This window comes from Neolamprologus multifasciatus, chromosome 18 (genome assembly GCF_963576455.1).
Source record: "Neolamprologus multifasciatus chromosome 18, fNeoMul1.2, whole genome shotgun sequence".
Lineage (NCBI taxonomy): Eukaryota > Metazoa > Chordata > Actinopteri > Cichliformes > Cichlidae > Neolamprologus > Neolamprologus multifasciatus.
The window spans coordinates 2810244-2826386 of NC_140456.1; the positions used below are offsets into that span (position 1 = coordinate 2810244).

The 16143-nt window shown below is 41.6% G+C and overlaps 1 protein-coding gene across 6 annotated transcripts in view; it reads right to left on the reverse strand.

Annotated features, from left to right (window-relative positions):
• Positions 1-16143, reverse strand: part of efr3a (EFR3 homolog A (S. cerevisiae)) — a 128388-nt gene that overhangs the window by 65614 nt on the left and 46631 nt on the right. For all 6 annotated transcript variants that reach the window (XM_085140645.1, XM_085140644.1, XM_085140648.1 and 3 more), the window contains 3 exons: positions 15418-15568; positions 7603-7724; positions 4-153 (listed from right to left, as the gene is read on the reverse strand). In XM_085140645.1, coding sequence (XP_084996771.1) covers positions 4-153; positions 7603-7724; positions 15418-15568 — 423 coding nt within the window. The remainder of the gene's footprint in view (positions 1-3; positions 154-7602; positions 7725-15417; positions 15569-16143) is intronic.

Sequence of the window (16143 nt, forward strand, 5' to 3'; positions counted from 1 at the left end):
TACCTGTCCAGGTCTTCACTGTCCTGCATGTTGAACAGCATGGATGGGATCAGTTTGTCCATGTGCTGCGGCTCCCAGATGATGGCCTGCAGCTCGTCGTTCACCGTCTTCCTCACCACGCCCTGCAGACCTTTGATCCCGGCCACGCGGATCCTGACGGCAGAGATTAGAGAAACTCAGAGGAAGAACAAGGCACACATCCAGCTGTGGACAGAGGTTTACATCACTCATCACAGGCATGAATGTCACGGTCATTTTGGGCTTTTAATGGTTTCTATGAAGCAGCATTGAACAGCACAAACCAAAGCTTTTTATAAGTGGTACTGAAATTATATCCTTTAACTTGAAAAAGCCGAGGCCTATTAGCTTCCCGTTAGCGTTCATCATCGACTACAGGTGCTAGTTTCTCTTTGCAGCATAAACAAGATTTGACAGCACTCACTGGACTGACCAACACTGTGAACAACGGGAAGATCTGAGGAACTCCTTGTAGATTTACACAGACTGGGAGATATTTCTGAATAACTGAGGATTAAAAGGTCATCCATTTAAATGGATCCATTTAAACTCGTATCGATATTCAACCGTTCGATACAGTGCTTTCAGTTTGGTACGCATATGTATAAACAATACAACATTTTTAATTTATTTTATCAACTTTCCTTCTGACGATGCTGTCTGTGTTCAGCGCTCAGTGGATCTGCGCTCGACAGTGCAGCCTAGGCGGAGTAGTCGAACGCAGATCCACTGAGCGCAGCGCAAGCTAGCGAGACAGAAGCTAAGCTTGTTGCAACATGGCAAATTGAACTTCCCCCACCCTCATTCAGATCTGGCGTTTGGAACTATTTTGGTTTTCATGTGACGTATGACCTTGAAGGTAAGCGCGTCATGGACTAAAGTAAAACAGTATGTTGGATGTGCCACACAATGCTCAATTACATTGGTGGGAACTAGTGCGTTAGCGCAGTTAGCTCGTTAGCGCAGTTAGCTCGTTAGCGCAGTTAGCTCGTTAACGTGTTGCCGTCCAGCCCCACGCACGGGGCAATCCACGGTAGCTCGTTAACGGAGATTTGCTGTGTTGTGGCGTTAACGTCATTTCAGATTAACGCTGACAGCACTAGTGGGAACACAACGAATATGACTGCACATTTACTCCAACATCTTCCTCGTGCAAAGACAAGTGGAAGCAGACAAAAACAACAAGCACGCATGCTACAAACTTTACCCGAGTCATTTAGACAGCCGTTAGCACATGATTCTCCTTATGGGGACCTGATATGTTTAATATGCTGCTGAGAATATAGCCCAGAAGAAGCGTATAGTAGAGCTTTTATTTTGGAAAGAGACATTTCTCTGTAATAAACTCTCTTTTCCAAAGATGAGTGATTTCTCGATCAGATAGATTTATTTTTTTATTACTTTGTTGTTTCAGCAACATTACATTTAAAAACTGTACTTTTGAGTTAAAATATATATTTATAATTTTAATAAATGACAAATTAAAAAAGCATGAACATTTTTTTGTATCGAAAAAATATCGAACCGTGAATTTTGTGTATCGTTGCACCCCTAATATTCACACATGTCACCACTTTGCTTCCAGACGTGGGCAAACTGTCACCCTCAGGCGAGAGGAATTTGGTTAGGATGTTCAGGAACAACCCAGGAACTAAAAAGGCTTAAGGCTAACGTAACCTGGAAACTGCTGGAACACCAGCATCAGTGTCCCCAGTGAAGTCAGTTTTACCTGGTCATGGACAAACAGCTACCAGACAACATCACGGTGCTTTTAATCTGAAAATGTCTCTCAAATAACTCACTACTAAAGACTAACCTTCCAAGTTCTTCCCTCAAATTCCAAATCTTATCTGACTTCAGAGGAAAAACATCCAAACCTTTGATTTAATCTAATTTTCCGCCTGAGAAGAGGTTCAACAGCCTGCACAGCAGAAATGTTCAGGAGCAAAGTGAGGCCGACTTCACCTTTTACTATTTCGTTTTTGGACACGGATAACTCCATGAGCAATAACACAAAGAACAACACTGATGACCTCGCCATGAGCACTAATCTAGTCACTGCCACAGAAATCCTATTTGGGAATTCCTCTCCACCTACAGCCGACACTGCTGAGCGGAATAAAACACTGAGGAAAAAAAAAAGAAGCAGCGTCAGAAATCAAACCGTTTATAGCTCAGCGGTGGCGGCGAGGTATAGAGCGCACTCAAAAACAATCCCAGCATCCCCTGGCTCTCACCGCACCACCCACCCTCAACCAACCCGCAGCACGCACACACCCTCGTACATACAAATGGAGATAAAAGAGGCTTTTTATGCACAGATACGTGCAGACACCTCGTCGCTCGGAGAGGTCTCAGCTGCTGCGGTGAGATTTCAGAAAATCTGGAGGAGGGAAGTTATCTTCACAGTGAATGAGACAGAAGTCTCCAGGTATTGTTTTAATGCAGAGGACGAGCGCCCCGGCGGGGAGAGCATCTTCTAACGTGCTGTGTGGTGTCACAACCTCACCGCCGCTGCCAAACCAGCTATTTTTTACCCTACTTACAATAAAGATCGCAAGCAGAGAGGTTCTCAGTGTCACAGTAAAAATGCGAGCGCCTGACGTCTGCCTCTTTTTAAAATGTAAATCTCTGCATCGTGTTCATGAATGAGGCGAGGATGCAGCGGGACACTGATGGAGAGGGTAATGTGGATGTTTTACCTTCTATTGTGGTAAAGTAGGGCTGTGATTCTCGCAAGGGGTGCGAGAGGTGCCGGGTTCAAATCCCGGACGAGCCCCCAATTAATGGTACGACATTCCTATCCTCACCAATGAACAATGAGCTCTGAGTAGTGAGATCGAACATACAAGTGATGGAAAAGGACTTCCTCACAAGGGCGTCTGCGCTCTCCCTTAAAGACGGGGGTGAGGAGCTCTGTCATTCAGGAAGAACTCAGAGTAGAGTTCCTGAGACAGGGCATCTAACCAACCTTTTTAAACAGACCGGTTTATGCCCGACAATATTTTCATGGACCGGCCTTTAAGGTGTCGGATAAATACAACAAAATAAAACTAGTACCGGTACTGAAAAAATGTCTTCATAACACACGTGAAAAGACCCAGGAAAACCGAGTAAACGATAAAAACGATAACAAAATAACTCTGAAAACCGATAAAAACCCTGAAAACTATACATTTCACACCTGAGCCTCAACTCTCGCGGCCCGGTACCAAACGACTCACGGACCAGTACCGGACCGAGGCCCGGGGGTTGGGGACCGCTGATTAAGAGGAGCCGAGGGAAGCTCGGAAAGCTAAGCAGAAGTTATTTGGAGAGGAGAGTGACTGCTGTTGGTTGAAAAGAGAAGTAAAAAAACTTGAGTGGTGTGGAAACATTATGGGTTCTGAGTCAGACGTGGATCAAGTAGACACAGTGTGTAAACTTTGCTACGGTGTCGTAGCTGCACCACAGAGCAACACTGCAAAGTTCACTAAACATAGATGTTTACATTTTTCATTTATTTTTATATTGCAAACATTTGCACTGTTATCAGTATTTGCACTATTTTATATTATTTTTTGACAATCTTTAAATCATTATTCAACACATTGTTATTGTTAAATAAATATCGTCAAATAATCGAGATCTCAATTTCAGTGAAAATAATCGTGATTATCATTTTTGCCATAATCGAGCAGCCCTAGTTTCAGGCATTTCCAATGCTGGGCATCTCAGGCAAGACTGCTGCCCACATGACCTGGACCCAGATAGGGTCTGAAAACGGATGTAATCCTTCCCTCAACCTGAAACTAAGAAATTAGCTTAAACAAAGTAAAACAAAGATCCCAGACAGGAAATGGAGCAGCTGTTGGTGGAGTCGAGTTCTTTCATGTTTTAATCAGAAATGTTTTTCTTTTTGTTTGCGTTTATTGTATTTATAGTGTTTTATGTTTTGTGGTCCATCAAAGTCTTTACACCTTGCTAGTTTGGAAGGTGTCGGCCTGAATCTGCACTGCAGTATTTTTATTAGAGTCATTAGAAAGAGTGCAGCTTTAAGTTTTTGCATTAGCTACATCGTAAGCTTACGTAAGCCTTACTCGTCAGGTCCCCTTTTCAAAGGTACAAAAAGACTCAGCTTGAGGCTTCACAGCGAGACGTCGTAAAAAAACGAGCAACATCACGTGGACTACATCTGTCTTTTATATACAGTCTGTGGATCGGCGTTGACTTTCTTCCCCCTACTTGCAGCTCCTGCTTGTTTCTTTTAAGACTTTATATTTCTGAACTGCACGCGGCTCGCTCGACTGTTTATTATTCTCCTCAGCTCCAAATCCTGTGGGCTTGCAACATTATATATTCTTCTCTCGTCTCGAAAGACTGCTGACTGTGAGTGATTACTCTCAACCAGCCATTTTCCTCTCGGTCTCAAATTTGTGCTGCATCTTTGTTTCAACAAATCATCGCCTAATAAAACTGCTAATGTTTCCTAAATAACACCTTCACCAGCAGATAACTGAGGGAGCTTTCAGACTACCACCTGTCAGGTTCAAGCAAAGTTATTTTTGTTGTTTTTAGTGATGCTGCCATGAAATATTACTCATTTAAAGGCTGTGATTTCTGCTTTATTACACAATAAAAACATTTCTGAAAGATAAAAGAAAATCAAATCCACGTTAAAGATTAAAGACGACTAAAAGCCCAACGGGACAAATCAGTTTCCTGCTGTATTCTCTCATTACTGTGAGTGAAGGTGTTGCTGTGGAGGGAAGAATGAGCTCCTGATGCTGGAAGCAATGCAGGCAGGTACGCTCATTTATGCAGAGCCTTCCCAACACATCATTCCATCATCATCATCATCATTTCAGATCCTTATATTTCAACCTGGCCGGTGGAGCAATGCTTTCCTGTGGTGGTGTTACCAAGCCCCGCCCCCTCAGAAGATCTAAATCAGTCAGATGTGTTTCTAATTCTTTATTCACTGGATTCTAGTGGGGGGGGATTTTGTTTCCGCCCCTCTTTTGACTGAAGTCTGTTTCCTCGCTGCTTGAAAGAGGTCGTTTATGACATTTTCAGCGGTGGAGGAGCACCATGACATGTCTTTATAATACGCCAAAATGATGTCGCGGCATGAAGCCCAGATTTTAGAAGTAAAGCTCGCTGCTTCCAGATTTTAATTCGGTCCGAAAAAGCAGCTTCGAGTGAATCGGCCTGAACACAAAAAGGAAACCAATCACTAACTCAGACTGCTGCAGGGGAGGAAAATTATAACCTTGATTGAGAATCAATGGTTATATTTTAAATTTAGGATTATTCAGCCTCTCCTGAGTGCAACAAACAACAGTTGAGTTGTGGAGTAGTGCTGGGCGATATGGAAAAATATTTATCACGATATGAATTATTTTATATCACAATATACCACCTGACCTGTGGTCATCTAGAAAGTACGCAGTCTGTAAACAGCAAGTGCCGAGGGTGCAGTCTTTGTTTTGAGTTACCGAAAAGCATGTCGCAAATCCGGGTGCACGTACAGCAGCAAAGGTCGCAAACCACAAGACGGAGTTTCTTTGCGAAAAATATCATTTTTTTATACTTTATTTTCTCTTGCATAAAGTTAAGAGCATGTATACTGAGAAGACAACACTAATATATTTGCCACAGACTATTTAACCCTTTAAGACCTACCATAGAACCAAGTCCGCCAGAGCTTATATTATATCTTTACATGCTGTGGAGCCATTTATGGGAGCATTTCAAGTTGCTATACATCAATACAACCATTATAGCCCAAATTTTAATAATATGTCTGCATTAAGTGCATAGTAATTACATAAATTGCAAAAAAGTGCAATAAACTACAAAAAAATTGAAAATCGTTTTTGTTTTTTTAACATATATTTCTAGTTAGAGAAATTTAAGAGGCTTATCCCTCAAAACTGTAAATACAAAAAAGTTGCACAAAATAGTTTCCCACCACAGGAAATTTATTTTTAGTGTCTTCATAGTTTTATTTTTGAAATACACCAATTTTTATACACTGCAGGAAAAACGAAAATAATTATTATAATGCATCAAAACAAACTATTTCCAACAGTGTAATTTGAGTTCTAAGCATCCCAGAAACGATACAGAAAAACATAAAGTCAAACATGACTTTTAAAAACACCAACATAGGCTTATAAGGCCCTTTCGCGAAAATGACATCACTTCCTGTTTCGGGCAGGTAATGGCAGACATGCGATAGTTCGCGCTGGCGTATATGCCAACGTAGGAAGTGTTATTGAACATCGGCAAAGCGAGTTTCTGGAATATTATCTTTTTGTTGCTGCAAGTGCTTTTTATGCAGTTTTTGCAAAGCTTTATGTGGAAGGAAACTGTGACCGAGGACAAGCTGATGGCATAAGATGTAAGTACAACTCCTCCGGTTTCACATGCAAAAAAACAATATTGCTCTAGCTTACGTGGTTGCAGAGCTACAAGGATTTAAAAACAGTTAGGTAAAACGGAGTGTGCCTGCTCCGACTGGTTGTAAAGGGTTAATTATATACTTTATGTAATAATTTATAAAATTTGGGTTCGAAACGATAGAAGACAAATGGCACGATAGACACTTTTCTATCGTCCACACGATATATATCGTCATATCGCCCAGCACTATTGTGGAGGTCTTTAAAATGTGATGTGAGAATAAAGAGAAAGAACGTGACATAATGAATGTGTTTGTTCTTCTTGGTATAAACAGCAGCCTTACTCGAGTCCTCTGGTCGTCTTTTTCGACAGGTTCTTATAATAATCTGGTTAAACATAAATCTGGGTCATTTAACATTTCCTGATGACTTGGAGTAACCAGGAGAAACCTCCAGGGTTGAAGAATGAAGTCACGGGAAGCAAAAAACTGCAGTTCCTCAAACCTTTGGGCTCCATTAGAGCTTAAAACATGAACACACACACCATGCATGGTGAAAACAAGGAATTATAACTATAACTATTTGTTATAGTTGTAGTAGTCAAACCATTTTTTCTAATGCATGCATGTTTTTGAAGAACAACTGGAGGCCCAAAATTGAACCCTGTGGGACTCCATGAACAATGTCGTGATGGGAAGATGAAATAAATCTAAAAGCTGATGGCAGAGGGTCAGAAAAGTTAAACCAGCCCATTATCACTGTCAAAAAGAAAGAGCTAAAACGCAATATCACAGAAAAAAGTACAGAAGTACTTAACATAAGATATAAAACTAAAAGGAAGATAAAAACAAAATCATGAGGACAAACAAAATTAAAACCTGCTAAAAAGTTAGAGGATGTCCTGATATTGTGTTGGAGAGTTTTTGTGGGAGAAAACCAGAAAATTCTACTTTTTAAAATGTTCACTGAACCTTTTGACAATTTTTCTAAAAGAAATTTCAGTTTGTTTCCATATAGAAGTTTTAACTTGTATATTGTTGCTTAATCCAGCATTTTGTGTAGTTTATTGCTTAAAAAATTAATTATTATTAAATTAATTAATATTAATTTATTCAGGTTTTTCAAGAGGAAAAAACCCTGAAATATAAATATAGTATACTTGTCATCAGAGGGTCTGTTTGAAATGTTTGGACTGTACCTGGTTCTGGTCTCTGGGTCTTCGTGAGTAGAGTGGCACATGGCGCTGAACTGAGAGACAAAGAAATCGTAGCGGCGATGGTAGGAAGGCGTGTCCTCCTCGATGTTGGCAAACTTCACAAACTGCAGAGAGACGAGGAAGAATCAGCAAACGTTCATCAGCCTGAATTTTCTGTGCGAGTCAGAGAGCACATGTGAGACATGATGGCTCGCCATGAAAGTGAACACAGCTCTGTGAAATTCTGAAAAGTAGTAACTGTACTATTCATAAATAATAATAATCATAATTAGTGAATAGTACACTCCTCGAGGCGTCCACATTAAGTGAAGCCTCCTCCGCTTGCAAAAAGACAATTAAATAAGTCTGTGGGGAAATGGCCCTGTGACCTCAGTAAGTACTTCCTGATTAATTCACAGTCTCGAGCTGTTTCTTACTTTAAACAACATTAAATAAACTATTATTATTATCAGCCAATCACACGTCAGCTGATGAGTCTAATCCAGTTTCAAAACACCAACCTGTCAACTATAAAAACACTCAGGTACAGGCTTTACTAACCAATGCAGGACAGCCGTGTTTTATATGTTGTCCATTTATGCAGGAACCTGAAGTCCTGAAAATAGGAAGCTGATAAATGTTTGACCTTTCACCTCAACAACAGATAAAGAAAAAAAAAATTGCTCGATCACAACACTGATAACATTTCCTGTGAGCCAAAGCACCGTCACATCCCTGCACACTAATTAATTTTGGAGCCAGTGTGACAATAACCATTAGAACCACCTCCCCCACCCGGCCCGGCCCATCTTCTCCCTCCAAACGAGCCTCGAGCGTCCTCCGGAGAGGCCTCCTCCTCCCGGCTCAGTCGGCTGCGCTCGACGAGCCTCTCTCACCAACCTGTCATTGTCCACTATGACAAATAGCGTCAGCACAGTTCAGCGTCAGTGACAAAAACCACTCCGTTCTACCGGTAATTTCCTCCCATTTCGTACCTAACCTCTCCTGGGGGTAATGGCTCAGATGGAAGGAGCTGCGCCGGCAGCTGGCGCACAGGAGAGTGGCTTCCCCTCAGCAGAATATGGTACTGTACTGCTGTGCTGCTGCAGAAGAGCAAATTTAAGCTGTAGGCACTTACAGACCAATTACAGTCGTGTTTAGGAGGTAGAAGGAGAAGCTTAGGTCACGACTTGAATTTGCACGTCACACAAAGACATCCTGAAGGGCTTTAGTTTGGGTACACCCTGTAATATCCACCACACTATTCACACTGCATTGTTGTAAAACCATGAAGTCCTTTGTGGCATTAAAAATGCTCCACGTTTTGTTGAATATGTGCCGTTTTGAGATGCCTCTCGTCTGATTTTAGGGTTATTAATTCACAAGTCTGACATTTAGTCATCGGGACGATGTATTGCCTGGGCTGAGAGTTCACTGGTGAACCTGCTGGAGTGTCAGCTCGACAGTCTGAGTGGGAGGAGGCTGAATGTTTGCTGACTCAAGCCAGGAAGTGGAATACTGAAGCTTAAACTAATTGTTAGCGTGTATTCCCTTCGGCAGCGGCTCTGATTATAAGTGATGATAGCCCGTAATAACAGGGCTGACTCATTCTCACGTATCGCGCGCCTGAAGCAGTTTACAGGTGTCGTACTTCCTGAGAGCATTCAATTTCCTGCAACCTCATCAAACGTGACATTTCAGCATCATCCCCGCGAGAAAGTTCGCAGGAAGTTTACGACGACTTGGGGGAACGTCTTGAGCTGTAGACGGATTCATAACTGGCTGCTTCCTCCTGAGCCCTGACTCAGCTGCTGCTGATGATGATGATGGAGATGATGATGATGGAGAACTCCTCGCTCCGTTGGACTGTTGGACTGAGGGTTTACTCATCAAAAATCTACGGTCACCTCGAGTTCACCGTGCGATCAGCTGGCGGTTACTGGTTAAAAAGTTTATTTTGATATTATTTGCACTGTAAAGTTACTTTTCTGTATTTTACACCCATCATGTGTAAAATGGTGTGCAGGTTTCTTTTAATCTGCTACATCTAACTTTTGTAAATCTGTTGTTTTTTTTCCAAATTGGGGTCTGAGCTTCACTTAAAGGCTCCGACAGAGGAAGAAACAAAGGCTGTACTGTTGACTAACGAAGGCTCGTCTGTTAGAAACGGCGCTCATGCTTCTCTGGCCATCTGCGAAGTGCTTGCAACGTGTGAAATCACAAGAGGAGAAGGACAACCAAGGCCGCCGTGAAAAGCAACAGATGGAATTCGATAAACAAGAGACGTCGACTCTGATTACGGAGCGTCTCGGAGGTATCGAGGTGTCAAAATGCTTCAAACTTTGGAGAAATGAAAATAAAAATAATCTTATTCCTACATTGTTTTTGAACTTAACCAAAACTTTCTGCTGTCCATAAACTGTACACAAATCTAAGCATGGGAAATTGGGTTTTGGGATAAAGCTGTAGACATCTGGCTCCACAGGTTATAGATCGCAGACACATGGACTCCCCTGTGCGTCCGACTCGGTGTCTGAGTCTGGACTGATGAGCGCCTCTTCCATTGAGATGGAGTGAAGGAAGCGCCACTTCGAGCCGTCACAGTTCGCCAATTTCTTGTGATAAAGTTAACTGGGAGATGAATTTGTAAAGCGTGAGCGGCTGGCAGCGCAGACGGCAGCACGACACAACGGTCACACACATTTATACTGGGCACGGTAAAAAATAGGAAAGCCAGTGGGGCCGTAGGAGGAAAATGATTACATTAAAGCTGACAAATGTTGTTGGGTTTAATGAAAATGTCACTGTTAGACTGATTGGAACTTTTTTGGTATTATTTATATACAGGATGATTTATCACCTACCTCCCCCCACGATGGTTTGTTTTGGCTCGTTAGTCAACCGAATGTTTCCAAAGTTAACTTGCAATGGACTTATTGGGCTTTCCCTCATTGTCTGACACATGTGCTGGATGCTCACATTAGACAGAGCAGAAGATAAAGAGGTCCACGTTTGTACAAAAGTACAAGGTCAACTTTTTTTTTTTCTACTGTTGGCTCTGCATGATGTCATAAAGAGTGGATATTCCTAATATGCCAATCAGGCACAGAGGCCCCACCCACCTTCAGTTTACAAGGGAGAGCTAAGGGGGAGGAGCTAAAATGGACTGTTTCTTAAAAGCTACTCAGTCATCATTCTTTGCTTCTCTAGCTTGTTTTAACACAAGGTTTTAAAAACAGCCCTGAACTCCCCAAGACCGATATTTGAATGATTCGTTGAAGAAACGCTTTTGTGCCCACTAAGGTTTCAGTGTGGATTGTTGGTGTTGGATTTTGCAAGTGTTTTGGAGTTTGTACATGCTTTGTCTCTAGGGGCCACCGTAATTTTCAGCCTTCCTTCCCGTAGTCGTCATTATATCAACGAGCTCAATGTAACCCCTATAGACATGGTTACTAGTATTTTCTTGTTTTTTACCTTGCATTATTATTTCCGACACCCCTTGAACACACTTTGATTTTCCGTAGTTCAGTGAATGCAACAAAAGCACGTAGCTGCATTAAGCTAGGCAAAACGGAGCAAGACACCCTAGAGCAATTAACAAGCTACACAGTGAGTCTTTCGGTATAAAATAAGTGTTATAAAGTATTTTTAACAGTCTCTAACTTAAAGTTATGTACTTTTCAGAGGCCTTTATGTGTTTTACTCTCGACCAAAACCAGGCAGAGCGTGTGTTTGTTTCTTGGGAACTCCGGTGAGTTACTAGAGATGATAAGTTAACAGGAAAACTTATGCTAATTTTACATGTGGTAAACACCGCAACAGTGCGAAGTCTGTATTGTCTAAAAAAGCTAAAGCCAGTCGGAGTACTTGAATTGTGTGTGAAATGGAGTGTCGTATTTTATTTTATTGTCTATTTGATTGGGCATCTTCACAAATGTGCAAAACTAACGCAGGATGCACTTTTGTTTTAGCCATAAATGTTGTCCAGTGCTTTTTCTGCACTTTGTCATTTCAGTTATAGGTTAATACATGTAAATAAGTTATTTAAAACTAGTTACGTTACAAACATTTCATGGTGTGATTACATATGCCTTAAAAAGGGGTATATAAATACAATTGATTGTAATGCTGTAAAGCAATACAAATGGAATTCATAGAAACAGAACAATGTTAAAACAACAGTGTACTTGATTTTGAAAACTTTATGAGATCTCGTTTTATTTAGAAAACTGTTAAGAACTATTTTGTTTATTGCTCTGTACTGTATGTGCAGACTGTTTTTTTTGTGATCCTGGATCTGAAGTGGTTCTGGATATGGATGGCGAGCCAGACCCTGTGACAACTCTTGGCGAATCCAAAAGCAGTGTGGCCAGCTGTTCTGGATGCAGGAGTAGAGCTACGGTCTGAATTACTTTGAATCGCAGGATTTCAGATAAGCAAGAGCAAAAACTGCTTACTTGATACGGATTGTTTCTCTGGGAAACTGTTGAACTCCCAATATCCTGCTCGTCAGTAGTCAGGTCTAAAGAGACTACTTATTTTATTTTATTTTGTTGTTATTTTCAAAAGAGCGCTCTTCTCTGTTGATCTTCTGTTAATTTTCTATGCTGTTTACATTGGGTTATTGCACCACTGTAACATTGTAATAAATCTGCCGGCTGTTCAACACTCAATTCTCTCAAATTTATTTTACTCCTCTCGAATCTAGTCTATAAGCAGGTGTTACATCAACTTCACTAGTTTTCCAAGGTTTTTTTTCCAAAGTCCAAAGTTTTGTAAGAGTAACAGTTTTACAGGCTTTTGAGGGTCTTTGAAAAAAACTGAGGTCTGCAGCTAACACTCGATCTATTTTGATATCATATCATCCCCGCCCGTCTTTTATCTTTAAATCTAACTCTTTCCCCCTTGGATGCCTACTAGAGGAAATCCCTGTTTCTCTTTTCTGAACTGAGCAATTTCTGTTATATTTCAGGCGTGTTTCTAGAATAAGATGACGTCACAAGTTAATGTGGATGATCTCTGCCTATACAACTTACTCGGGCTACACCTGGAAAAACCTGGAATCTGTTCCAATGGTCGTCAAACCGCGTCTTTATTGAGCTATATAGTGACATGTCAAAACTACTCATTAAAACTCTCTTTCTGTGGTTCCTGCTCGATAATGATGCGCCCAACATGAACTGAGTGTTTCTCCATGTAGACCATCTTGGTATGAAGAGTATTAAGTATGAAGGTAAACAAGCATCACAATATTAAGATTAGGCTTCAAACTTTCCTTTTTGCTAAAGCATATAGTTAGGGCTGGACCAGGTGACCCTGAATCCTCCCTTAGTTATGCTGCAATAGACGTAGGCTGCCGGGGGATTCCCATGATGCATTGAGTTTTTCCTTTCCAGTCACCTTTCTCACTCACTATGTATTAACAGACCTCTCTGTATTGAATCATATCTGTTATTAACCTCTGTCTCTCTTCCACAGCATGTCTTTATCCTGTCTTCCTTCTCTCACCCCAACCAATCACAGCAGATGGCCCCGCCCCTCCCTGAGCCTGGTTCTGCCGGAGGTTTCTTCCTGTTAAAAGGGAGTTTTTCCTTCCCACTGTCGCCAAAGTGCTGCTCATAGGGGGTCATATGATTGTTGGGTTTTTCTCTGTATCTATGAAGCGCCTTGAGGCAACTTTTGTTGTGATTTGGCGCTATATAAATAAAATTGAATTGAATAGATGCCACTGTGTCAAAGTAACTGAGGATGGAACAGAAAAATAGATTCTTTTCTTTTCTTTTGTACTTTAGAACCTTTGAAAATAAGCTGCAATCGACCAAAAACTGCAGAAAACCACAAATCAACAAGTGGAATGAATCAACATCTGCAAAGTTACAGAGGTTGTAGTACAGACATAACAAGACGTTTTGTAATTTGGCACCAGGAAATGTCGATGTCCGATGGGAAACTGCTCTTGAAGCACTCTGGGGCGTTGAGTTGTTCACAGTTTTATCGCTGTTAAGTTTTGGAAGATAGAATGCGTTTGTGTTTACATCGTTACCTGCCTTATAATTGTTTTTTGTTCTGTGTTTTGCAGTTGGAGAAATGATTTTTGTGAGTTTTGAGCTGAGATTCTGATGTTTGTGTGGATACCACAGATGTCTGTGTTTAAACAACAGACCAAACAACAGATGTTTGGTTCACCAGGTTGTGGGAACAGGGGAGGTTGTCAAACGTTATCTTTATGGAGGAAAGAATTAAAGACACTTTTATGTAACTAACTTTCACCACCAGGGGGCATTTCCTCTAAAGACGTCGTCTTTTTAAATCGTAACGTGTCGTTAATGACTTGTATGATTGACTCTCTGCATCATTTTGTGGTAAAATTGTTATTAGAAGAATTACTTCAGCTTCTGCTCTTCAACACGATGACTCTGTTACGGACAAAAACTCATAGCAGTTTATTTTGATGCTTTAAAACACAGACATTCAACATAAGCACCTCTAGGACTCTAGGAGTTGACCTCTTGTTTGCTTGTATCATGAAGGATATGAAGTTCTTCAGCTACTGTAAAGCTGTTTTGCTGCTGAGCAGCAACAACAAGCCCTAAAAGTGTGACGTTTAAAAGTAATTAGACACCGCTGAGGTTCCGCTGAGGCCGGCCGGCTGGTTTCAAACAGTCTTTTGACCAAACTGCTGTAATTTGCTGAGCTCTCTGTGTCGGTGCTTTTCTGCAGACGTCTCAAACAAACTCATTAAACTGATAATTAGGCAACAGAGCAAACAAAGGAGCTCTGTTTTGCTCAGCTGCGCCACAAAACCAAACGGAGACATTAAACGAAACGTCTCCGTTTGCAGCCGGCGCCGTAAGGGAAAATTTAATTAACACGGCTCTCACCTAAAGACGGCGAGCACCTTCCAGCCCCCGATTCGGCTAACTGCTCTTCTCTTCTGTCAGTCTAACTACCACACATAAATAATGCAAAGGCTTTCACATCTAAACCTTGGGCTCGGTTTCCTGTTCGGATGAAGCCCCAACAATGGAGACAGACAGAAGAGGAAGCGGCATGAAGGGAAAAACTTCGGGTTCACCTTCAGAAGAAACAGAAGGAGAAACGGGGCTGACATTTGCTGGCGGCTTAGAAGCTAATAATAATTAGAGTCTTTCACGGGATGTGTTACGCGACGATTTCCTCTGTGAGAGGAGAAGTGAGATGAGCTATTAAAGTGCCAACATCAACCACTGATTTGACCTGCTTTGATTTATGACCTTATTTTTTTCAAAAACGTTGTTGTGGCTTTAATCTGGAGGAGTGTGGGTTAGTCTGTGATGGGAAACATACAAAGTATGAATAAAGCAGAGCCAACAATAAAATCCTGGTTGCTGCTAAGAGAGCTGAGCAGAAGCTTTTTATTGCATGCAGCTTACAGCGTGTGAAGGGAAGTTTTGTCCAGCCAACATCTGCAACATCTGCAACTTCAAAAGCTGCTGGCATGCATGATGAAGGCACACCAACTGCTACCTCTTTTCCTATCTATGCAAAACAGGCCGTGCATCACCTGACATGCTAACGCTTGCAAGTGGAAGCAAAGTTCTCTGAGAAACGATGTTTTGGTTTCTGATGCTGTTATTTAGGATTCATTTAAAGGAAATCTGTACACATTCATCTTTTACATAATCCACAGATTAGTCTGGATTACCTGCCGTACCAATTGGCTTCACTAAGGTTACAGTTCACAATGTCTTCATCAACACATTTCTGCATGCTCTCCTCCTCCGTTCCCTTCATGTAGAAAAAAGGCTTCAAGTGTGTGTTTCTGTGTTTTCGTCTTACCGAGTTGGTTCCCAGCACCTGCAGGTCCGGCTCTCTAGACTCCAGCAGCTTGGCCACCATGTGCAGGAAACTCTCCACGAAGGGTTTGATGCTCTGAGAGTGACACGCCATCAGCAGCTGGTCCAGAGCCTCCATGGCTATCACTACATTCCTGCACACAGCAATACGCAAGTTTACAGAAACACTACTCCAGATGTGTGTCATAGGGGGAGAGGTCTAAGCAGACCTCGCCTAACCCACTACCTCCTAATGTGCTAACTGAACAGTTTTTTGAGGCTCTTCTCTATTTAAAAACAGAAGCAGCGAAGGGTGGAGACGAGAGATTAGTTCTGAACAGAGGACGGTGCAGCAGATGTGTTTTGATCAAAATACACAAAACGAGTGGGTCACTGTCGGGTTGAAAGTGGGCGCTGTCTGTGCACTGAGCACATTATTGCATGATGTAACTTTACAGCAGCTCCACCTGGAAGGAGAAGGCTGACGTAACAGACCCGAGCATGTAAACATGTCGCTAGGGCTGGGCGATATGGCCTAAAATTCATATCGCAATATAATTTCAAGCATGTGCGGTAACGATATATATCGCGATATATTCTTTTCTTCTGTATAAGGTATTTTCCACACTTAAAATCCTTTAATTTCCTCAAAAATCGAGAGTGTGCCTTATGTGTGAATTCTGGTTGTGCTTACTGACCTCGAACCGATTTGGGCAGAAATCTGTTAAAA